This window comes from Malus domestica, chromosome 15 (genome assembly GCF_042453785.1).
Source record: "Malus domestica chromosome 15, GDT2T_hap1".
Lineage (NCBI taxonomy): Eukaryota > Viridiplantae > Streptophyta > Magnoliopsida > Rosales > Rosaceae > Malus > Malus domestica.
The window spans coordinates 27,791,615-27,802,748 of NC_091675.1; the positions used below are offsets into that span (position 1 = coordinate 27,791,615).

Here is an 11,134-nt window from a genome sequence, read left to right on the forward strand (position 1 = left end):
CAATTAAATCGTCTTAGAATTAAATCTAAAACTACATCTCAGAACTAGTCATGACATCGACGCCATTACCTTATCTGTAGCAGACAGAACTCCACTGGGAGCCTTGGATCGGCAGGAGTGGCTTCTTCCGGTGTTGCCTCAAAGTCAGAACCTAACTTAACTTCTTCAGACACCTCCAGCTCCGCGACCTCCCCTATATATATGTATCAAACTCAAGCAGTTTGATTCCTATATAAGTATCTCACTCACTTAAACTACTATGAAGGCTTACAAGTGGAGAGAAATATTTAGACAGTACGACCAGCGACATATTCTTTAGGAGAAAAGCTTGACTCCTTTAAGATTGAGGAGGAGTTCCTCATTAATTTACTTCGTGTTCTATTCAACAAACTTCTTATTTATAATCAAAACTGTTTATGTTATAAATCACTTTATAAATATCTTTTCTACGAAAAAACATATCAATTAAAATCAAGACCTTTTATTTAATTGAGTTACATGTTATTTATGAATCACATGACAGATACAAATCCTGATAATATTAAACTTCAAATTCAATGTCTAAAATAAAAGAGCACCTCAATTTTAAGTCAGTTAGAAGATGACAAACTGACGGTTGATGATGAATACTTTTACCACTGAAAGACCAGACTGCCTTGGCTTAATCATAATTTAAAGCACTTTGAAAAAATATCTTCATTTTCATTCATCACGATTCACGAGACAAGTCATTTTCCTACAAGACGTGCCAAACTTCGTAACACTTATTCATTGGCGACCTAATAAGTGACCCAATCGACCTCCATCGGCATCTCCGCATCTCCCCAATCGAATCTCTCCCCTCAATTCCCAAATCTCTATTTTAATAACGCACGTCCACGTTCCCCTCGTGGGTTCTTCTCATAATCCAATTATTTTTTTTGGCACTTTCTCACAAGGACAACTCTCTTTTCTCTGATTATCACCGCTTCGTTGTTTACACAAATACATATAAAAAGGACGAACTCTGAAAGCCCCATCTGGGACGGAAGAGGGATCTCCTTCTGGGGGCTGCTTTGATTGTCCTCAGCCGTTCAATTTTTAGGTATGTTTTCTCATCTGGGTTTTGCTTGAAATGCTTTGATTTCCCACCATTACTTACTAATTGTGATTAGATTGTTAATATTGTATTTTGCATTCCTTTAATTTAGCTTTGGTTTCCAAGAAAATGTAGCCAAAGAAAATGGACAGTGGGATTAGGACTAATGGGTTTGCGGATTCTCTCTGCAAGTTTTGAAATTTGACTACAAAAGTGAAAAAATTGATGCAAATTTGGATTTTTTTTACTTTGGATTTGATAAAGATCATTGCTTTAGGATCTGGGTTCACTTTTTGGTATTTTATAATTTTGTCTGGCGACCAAATGGAGAATTTTTCATTTCTGTTAAGTGTGACATTGTATGATTTGGGGTTGAACAGAAAATGGGGAGCGAAGTCGAAATTTTTGAAGATCCAAAACTTGCACCTGAGGCAATGGAGAACAATCGGGCATCTTCTTCAAAGGAAGGCAAAGGAAAGCGGCTGTGGAAGAAGGTGAAGTATCAGCTGATTGAGTACCACAGTTTGCCGAACTACTTGAGGGACAATGAGTTCATTTTGGGCCATTACCGGTCCGAATGGCCATTGAAGCAGGTCTTGCTTAGTATGTTTACCATCCACAACGAGACGCTAAATGTTTGGACGTAAGCCTCTATCCGTTTACGCGTCGTATTTTTTGAAAATTGTATGTTTGTACATAAATGGAATTATGCGATTCTTTGGTCTTTACCTATAATATGATTAATAGGTCCGATGGGTGTTTTTTCAAACAGTTTCTATGTTTCCCCTTTTGAAGTTTGCAATATTCAATGAGAAAATAAAAACTGTTTACCATATTCCTTATTTCTTCTGAAGTTAACTATAGTGGATTAAACTGTGAATATGACAATTTATTGCTTTCCAGGCATTTGATCGGATTCTTCCTTTTTCTTTCCCTGACCATATACACTGCGATTAAGGTTCCAGAGGTCGTTGATCTTCATGCTCTACAGCATTTTCCTGATGTGCTCAAAAAGGCTGATCTGCACAAATTAAGTGAAGAATTCATGACATGCCTCCCTTCCCTACCCAACATGCCAGATCTAAACAGACTTAGAGAAGAGTTAAAGACATCATTAACTTCAATGGATCTGCTGCCATCACTCTCTGGTTGGCATGTTATGGAACTTCTGAATAATTGTTTGCCGCAACGATTCTCCCATGGCAACCAAACCGATGTCTGTGTTCTGGTAAATGCTCTACCTTTAAAGCCCCAATACCCCATTTATAAGGCTTTGATGTTCTAGCATAATGTGCTTAGAGTTTTATCATTTATTGAGATCATTTTTAGTATAAATGTGGTTTGCAGAACTGTTTCCCCTAATAGTTTGTGTGATTAAATAGTGCTAGTTGCAAAGCGTCCGTAGCCCCTTGATATTAAATTTAACACACACACACCCCAATCCATTATAATCTTATTGTGTGACTAAATAGTGCTAGTTGCAATGCATCCGTAGCCCCTGATATTAAAAATAACACACACACACGCACAGAGAAACGCACACAATTTTATTGTGTCTCTTTGGAGCATTAAATTTGTAAAAGGATGAGCAGTTAGAATCCCCAATTCATATAATCCATTGTCAATGTTAATGTAGTTTTGCAGATGCGTCGAGCTAATAGATTACTTTTATTTGTTGTTTGGATTAATGCAGCGTAGCATGAAGGAGGATGTAGCAAACATAATAGCACCACTGATGATTAGACCAATCACAAGATGGCCGTTTTTTGCGTTCTTGGGGGGAGCCATGTTTTGCTTACTGACCAGCAGCGCATGCCATCTTCTCTCTTGCCACTCTGAACGCATGTCATATATCATGCTCAGGATGGACTATGCTGGAATTGCAGCCCTTATATCTACTTCCTTCTACCCTCTCGTCTACTACACCTTCATGTGCGACCCTTTCTTCTGCGCCCTCTACATGGGATTCATAACCCTCTTGGGAATTGCCACAGTCTTGGTTTCCCTCGTCCCAGTCTTTCAAAATCCCGAATACCGAATTGTCCGTGTATCTCTTTTTCTTGGCATGGGCCTGTCCGGGATTTTACCTGTTATGCACAAACTCATCTTGTTTTCTGATCAACCTGAGGCACTCCATACAACTGGATATGAGATTCTGATGGGGCTTCTTTACGGGGTTGGAGCCCTGGTGTATGCCACGAGGATTCCAGAAAGATGGATGCCAGGGAAATTCGACATAGCAGGGCACAGCCACCAGCTGTTTCACGTATTGGTGGTGGCAGGCGCATACACCCATTACCGTGCAGGGCTCGTTTACCTCAAGTGGCGCGACTTAGCGGGTTGCTGAATTAGTGAAATAGGAAGATCGCCTCTAGACGCTAGTACTAGTGGGTAAGGTCTTTGTTCTTATGTTATGTGTAGGCGAAGAATGGAGTTTGTGTAGTGCAGATAATGTAATTTCCAATTTGTGACCAGAATCAAGCACAGAAAATCGTGTTTGGTTAGGGAGAAAATGAAAAAAGGAAAAAAAAAATTATTGGAGTATTTAGTTGGACATGTATAGAACTTGTGGTAAATAAAGACTTTGTGTTCATTTCAAAATTCAATAAGATGATGAAGCTGGTTTTAGATCTCTCCTTGCAGTGCGACTGTGCAATACTTGAACAAAAAGATGTAAAAAAGAGCTGAGTTTTTTTGCTTTCATTGAGAGTTGAACTCAAGACCTCCCGCTTACTAAACGGGTGCTCTAACCAACTGAGCTATGAAAGCTGCTTGTTGGATATGCCATCAGAATTATAGTTGACAACACTTCCGCCTGTGGGTTTACTTTACCCAGACATTTTATCAAATTTTCCTTTTCCAACGCGGTCGCTTTTCCCATTCATCTATACTTTCTGAACTCATTAGCATGGAAATTGTGAGACGAAAATTTGTATATTTAAGTGATATCCCTATTGTGAGAAGTCTTAAATTTGATTATCGCTAAATGTGGATTTGAACTATATTATTGCTACTTTATTGTGATGCTTATTGATGAGTCAATATTATATGATATATTTTACCCTATTCTCAATATAGTTTGGTAATTATTTTGGTAGAATTTTGATACTTTGTTTTATATTTTCAATGTAGGACATTCGACTTCATGTGGAGCAAAACGTGACCAAACAGACGAATTTTGGAGTGATTCAAATTAGAGGATGTTCGTGTGTCTCTTGGTTTGTTCGTGTCAAAATTTGAGATTTTTCTACCAAGCGGTTATTTTCTGGCGATTTAATAAAGGAGCAGTGGGTGTTGTTGAAAAATGATGTTTCTGCACTTAAACTGCAGTTTTGGAGCCCAAGAGGTTCGTGGCCTTTTGGAGAAGTGTTCAGAATAGTCCAAGCTTTAAATCCAGCTATTTTGGCACAGTTTTGGAGTTGATTTGGGTTCAAAACGTGGCTGTGCAGATTTCTAGGCGAGTTTACCAAGTTAATTTAGAATTATGTTTCTTATTTTATTTCAATTTATTTAGTTTCCTAATCTTATTCTAAGACCTTTTACTAGGAGGATTTTATTTCGAGTAGTATAAATAAGTCTTTTGGCAAACCTAGGGGGGCTTCTTCGATGTACGCAAGATTGGGAGAAGATTCTGTGCAAAGCTTAGAGATTTCAAGACTTATACTTTCAAGGTTTTTTCATTCTTTTTCTAGTTTAATACAATTATGTTGATTTTAATTATGAATATACGTAACTAATTTTCTTTTGCTAGGGCAATGCCTGAGCCTCAGCATGAATATGTAGTCTCTTTTTCACTTTCTTATGAATTTATGCATGCAAGTTTTGAATTATTAATCATTATGCTTTAAACTATCTATTTGTCTTAATAATTCGCGACCATTAGGATATTTAGAAAAGTAATTTGATGTAATGGTTGTCCAAAAAGTAATTTGATGCAAGGGCTGTTCCTAAACTTGACTAAGGCTTCTTGTGTTTAATATGTGTAGCTGCTTAGGATGAAGGACACATCTTAAGGGTTATATGGTTTTTCAAAAGGTTATCGTAAAACTTAATGAGTCTTACATGTTCACATTCGATCTGGACGTCACAGACGAGTTGCATGTTAGATATACGTTTTATGTTGGAGATTCCAAGTAGGATATGTTTTAGGAAAACCTAACCGTCAAAGTTGCATGGGTAAATCATAAGTAATTAGTAAATCCATGTAGAATTGTTAAGGGAACGGCAGAACCCTAGTGCTTTTCCAAATTTTTTTCTCAAAACATTTTCTCTTTGATTTGTTTCCTTTTTAATTGGTTATTAGTTGCTTTCCCTAAATTACTTTTATTAAAATTCGTTTTTATTACTTTTAAATTCAAAATCAACCTTTTCCAATCTTTACTTTCAGGTAATTAACTAAGATTAGGGTTTTTCATAAATTGTTTTAAATAAAACCTGCGGAAAACGACCTTACTTGAGCCGTTTATACTGCAACTACCTTGTTCTAAGTATTTTGTGTGATTTTAACCTCTTTACCTAGGTACCTAAAAATCCTATCACTTATCCCACTCCCCACTCCCTTAGTGTAGAAGATACCGTTTGTTCAAAAATAAATACATAGATTCAAGCAAGAATTAATAAATGAATTTCTAATTATGATTAATGAATTTTTTTTAGTGTGTATAAGTAATGAGTTTGGTTAAAGTTTTACTTTAATTTTATTAATTCTTCGATGTTAATTTTAAGGGTCAACTAAATTGTACAAGAAATGTCTCACATGTGTTCCGAACGTCCAAACTTAAATGAGCAGAATTAGTAAATTATTTAAAATCGTGATAATTCCAACTGAATTAAATTAGTAGAACTTCGTCCAAACTACAATCGTCGCAATCATAACTATACAATCAAAGGAGATGCCAGGGAGCTTAGTCCCCCTCCATACTTAATGTCTCACAATCAAGATATAAAATATCAATAATATCGGAAATATCGATAATTCAAAAACACGAAAATTTCGATGAAAATATCGGGATATTATCGATATCGATAATAATTGAATAAAAACCACGGAAATTATAAGAAAAACTTGGAAATTTTTATTGAAACTTTGCAGGATGTTTATTTAGTCAATTATCTATTAGTTTATCATAAAAAATTGGAAGGAAATGCATTGCATGATGAATATAACTGATTTAAGTTGATTATATAGTGAGCTGGCAAACATTGTGAGTGTAGAAAATATGTAGTAGAAGTTTAAACACACCATAATCATTTATATATAATGAATTAGTATAATATTTTACACTTTATACATTGCATGGTAAGATACATGAGTGACTTAGCAAGGTCTAAAATATCGATGATATCGGAAATATCAGTAGTCCAAAAACATAAAAATTTCGATGGAAATATCGGGATATTATGGATATTTTAGACCATGCTCACAATGAATCACATATGCATTTTGATGTGAACTAAACAACAAGAAGTTCATCTAAACTGCTAAAGGAGGGAGGTTAACTCCGAAATGTGGTGAGCTTGGCCTCAAAACCCGGTAAGTAGCGTTTCTCAGAAAACAACAAAGATGATAATCCAAATTTTACATTGTCATCTTGTGTTTGGTTGAACCGCAGTAAAGTAGAAGCCATAGTCCAAACTTGATCTTTCTTCTTTCTCCTATCATAGGTCGTTCATTTCTGCTCATAAAATCCCAGACCACAAAAAGCACTGCAATTATTACCTGGTCCAACTTGAATTCCCCGAAACTACAATGTATGTCATTTCAAGTAAATGGTCCTTAGACTCCAGGGTGTGCAATCGCATAGTCAGAATTTTTAAATAATGGGTCATAATATCAACAAAAAAATTTCATAAGGCTATTTCGTCGAGCACCTAGTAGACACTTGTAGACACTTGTCGATTCCTGTTAACATATACCGGAAGTTTATGTCACCATATGTCGACAACTAATATTACTTGCAGAGGCTTGTTGAGAGTGGATGCAAGATACTATGGAGTAATTTTGAAGACTACCAAGGTTTTTAAACTAAAGTATTTCATATAAAAAGAGAGAAAATGAAGACAAATATGATAAATGAAAATAGTAGTAAAAGAGGAGGTTGTAATTTAATTTGTCTTAGTTGTTATATAGAGGTCAAATACACTGTACAAACAAATATACATGGGATTTTTTAAGTTATTGGGATCAAAGACAACCAATAAAGAAATTGGAAGTGCTGCCAAATTAAAAAACTTTGGTCAGTATAAAATCACATGACTATTCTTATGTCATTGTTGAAGAGTGTATTCTGGTGTGACGATTGATCACACACTAAAACATTATATTTTTGTGTATGTTGTGAATCAGTGTCACAATGGTAATATTAATAATATGCATATTATTAACTTGTAATTTTAAAAACATTATTTCCCTCTAGGTGTCAGTTAGGGCATTTTCTTCAATTGTTAGATGCGGAAAGAGATAAATATACGATGCTTCTTCTTGTAGCTATTATGTTTCTGGTTATCACGTACTTACAATTTTTCAACGAGTAACTTGAATGGCTAACCGCTTAAAACTTGATCCTGCATTTAGCTCGAGGGCTGGCCGAGAACCAGCAGATCTACATCTTGGTTTTTCATGTTCAAAGTTTTATCACCTTAGTTAATTAAAAACATTCATTTTTATATTTGAGATTTCGAGTTTAATTTTTCATCCCCTCATTATAATTTATAAATATAAAAGAAGAAAAAAAAATTACTTTTTAAAGTAATATTGAATTTGTTACAAAATTCTCTCTTTTGTTGGTTATGTTTGGAGAAAATCGAATTCTAAATCTATGCTTATATTAACTCATTATCTGCATGTGGTCAATATCCTAGTAGATTGAGTGTTGAGTGTTTTTACCCATGCGCTTTGAGTTCAAAACTCTATCATTCCTTAAATTAATGTAATAGTTTCCCCATGTTCTTAATAATAGTAAATAAAAATAAAATAAAATAAAAAACTCATTATCTCACAATGTATCATAGTTTGGAATGACCAAAGAGGTTAATTTTACGAAGGCAAATTGTCTGCCCTCCTGTTTGGATGCCCTTCCCATCCCCTCCTATTTGTACAGTCATCATTAAGCTACGTCAACATTTTATATTCTTATTGCTTTTTGTTTTATTATCTCTATAAAAAATTAATATAAAATATTGACGTGGCTTAACGGTGACCACACAAAATAGTAGGGAATGGAAAGGGCACCCAAACAGGAGGGCAGACAATCTGCCTCCTAATTTCACACCGTCTTACGAATATAACTAAACCAATCATGAACTGGACTTCAATTAATCACTGAGGCTTTGCTTTGATTGATCACTAAGGCTTTGCTTCGATTTGATCATTAAGGCTTCCCATGACACACCCCGACCGAGATCGAGGCATGCTGGCCGACACGTGAGGGTGACGTACCCATGTGCACAATGCGGAAGCAATAAATATAAGAAATATATGAATAAATAAAAACCAAACGCTACTAATGTGCACTAATAAGTAGAAAGTGTTAGGAGTGAGATATAAGAGTAAATACTCCTAATCAGAGCATAGAAAGTCTAGGTGTAGTCCAATAAGACAAGTACTAGTTATACAGTACCAAAAGATGTCCTACTAATTTTTATTCTGTCAGAACCGTCGAGATCCTCAATGCCACCAACAGCAAGTCTACCTAAAACCTGGAGGGGTGCAAAACATAAAATGTGAGTGGGCAAAAACAAAACTTTTCAAAACCATTTCATTATCAAATGCTTTAACCTCTTGCCGTAAAACATGTATAATTTTCCCAGAAATAGAATATGAATATATATATATATATATATATATATATTCAAGTCATGCTTCACATATCCATAATCATAAGTATGCCATGCCAAAATATAAAGCAGAATAAGTAACTCAAGTGAAAATAGATTCATAGAAAATAATATATTAGTCGAAACTCCTGCAGAAGTCTATACGGCTGAATTCATAGCTCATTAGTCAATCTAGCCGAAGTCACTACAAATGACCTATACGACACTACACTGCACACAAGTCAAAACCGCTAAAAGGTCTGTACGACAAGACTGGGTGGAATATAGTTATGCTCAATGCTACGCACTCATGATAGCTATGTGATAAATCGCTAGTCACCTACGAGTCGGAACCACCTATAGTGGTCTATACGACAAGATTGTGCAGCTAAATTGGATCCAATGTGAGCATATGGTGCGATATGTGACATTATATACAGGCTTGTGTCATACCTCTGGCTAATGACTAACATCGGGGTGCAGGTTTATGAGCACAATGTTTCTCAATTAATCATAGCCATTCAATACACATTCACAATTCATAAACTCACCTGGAACTTACCTGAGCGCCCACAGCACCAAATCACATTTATGCATACAATTCTAACTCATGGTTTAAGCATAAATCAATAGGCATGGCATTTTCAAAGCATAACTCATTTAAATGCATTTTCTGGGAAAATATCAAGCATATACGTATATACTTAAAACCAAAAGCCCACTAACTGGTATGTCGAAGGGTCGTAGCCCCTGAGTTGCCCTTGACTGCGCTTATCCTCGGGATAAGTCTCCCCTATATGCGAAACAACTATAAAAACATTATTTAAAGTACATAACCAATACTAGCTAATAACTTCTCATACATTGCTCAAATGGGATGTTTAAATATAACAACGTGATCTACACAACCTCACGAACATCCCCATATTTTTAGAAAATTTTTTCGATGTCCCACACGCCACCACGCGCCGACAAGAGCACGTCAACACTCGCGGCCACGCGCAGGGACCCTAACGGAATCCCCTAACCCCGTTAGGAATATTCCGTTAAAAAGTAACAGAAACCGTTAAAACTAACCACGCCGTTAGGAATATTCTGTCATCCCTTAGCTTTGAACTCCGGCGACTGTCGCCGTCGCCGGAAACTGCAAAATTTTCAAACCTTCATTTCTCGTCTAATTTCTCAACCAAATTTCACGAATTATATACCAAAATAAAGCTTAAGACAAGTAGAACAAACCCTTACTAGTTTTAGGATAAAAAAACTCACGGGATCTCACCGAAAAATCCACGATAATTCGGCCAAACTTAAAACTCGCAAATCTCCAGTTCCCGACGTCCAAATCGCTTGGTTTTTCTTCTCCGAGCTTCGTGAGGGTGATTCAAAGCTTTATATGTCCTTAAAAACTCCTAAAAACCTCACATTAATTAGTGCATGAACAGTGCATGAAATCTGGGGTTATGGTTTCTCGGGATTTTGAGGGTTTCAAGATCTAAAAATGGCATATATGAACTCAGAGACTTGCAAGGAGTTAGAATCTTACCTTCTTGACGTCGATTCGTGCGTAAATGGTTGGTTCCAATTTTGTCCGTACAATTGTACGGATTTTCAGAAAAATCCGTGAGGAAGGAGAGAGAGAGAGCACGAGAGAGAGGGAGTAAGTGTGTGTGTGTGGCACACGTGGGTCACCAATCAAAACCAAAGAAAATAGTATCTAAGTCCTAATTGGTTCCAAAATAATAGGACTTAGCACTAATTGGTCCAACTTCTAACCTACCACACCACCACACAACACGTCCAGGGTAAATAAGTAATCGCATGCCGTCGAAAATAGATATCTCGGGACGGGCTGTGACATCCCACATCCGCCTTCAAGCTAATGAGGAAGTACACCACCTTGGTCGCCTCGTTCTTCATTTCGGTAAGGGATTCTTTCCAGATCTTTTCCACGAAATTCAACAAATCCATCAATTCAGATCCTTGAAATTTGATTCAATGGCTAAAGTTATTACAAGTGATATGTGAAGTGGCAAAAATCAGATACTTAACCGCAAATGCAAGGATAAACGTTGCTTAGTTACTTGAACTAAAATCTCTTTGCTATGATCTGGAGATTATGTGACAATTATTTGCATTAGTGGGTTGCATATTTATATGCTTAAATCTGATCGATCATCACTTGTTTGAATGTTGCCACAGAAATATTAATGGGTTATTAACAATCAACATCATACATAAATC

The 11,134-nt window shown here is 36.1% G+C and overlaps 1 protein-coding gene and 1 non-coding gene across 2 annotated transcripts; one reads left to right on the forward strand and one right to left on the reverse strand.

The window, feature by feature from the left end:
* Positions 1-700: 700 nt before the first annotated feature.
* Positions 701-3,708, forward strand: LOC103404294 (heptahelical transmembrane protein 4-like). The gene is made up of 4 exons (XM_008343189.4): positions 701-1,084; positions 1,459-1,721; positions 1,982-2,306; positions 2,772-3,708. Exons 2-4 carry the CDS (start codon positions 1,462-1,464, stop codon positions 3,423-3,425), a joined length of 1,239 nt encoding a protein of 412 aa, XP_008341411.3. The 5' UTR covers positions 701-1,084; positions 1,459-1,461; the 3' UTR covers positions 3,426-3,708.
* A 65-nt stretch (positions 3,709-3,773) lies between these two features.
* TRNAT-AGU (transfer RNA threonine (anticodon AGU)) lies at positions 3,774-3,847 on the reverse strand. Its single transcript has one exon. It is a non-coding gene; the product is annotated as a tRNA-Thr (tRNA).
* Positions 3,848-11,134: the final 7,287 nt, after the last annotated feature.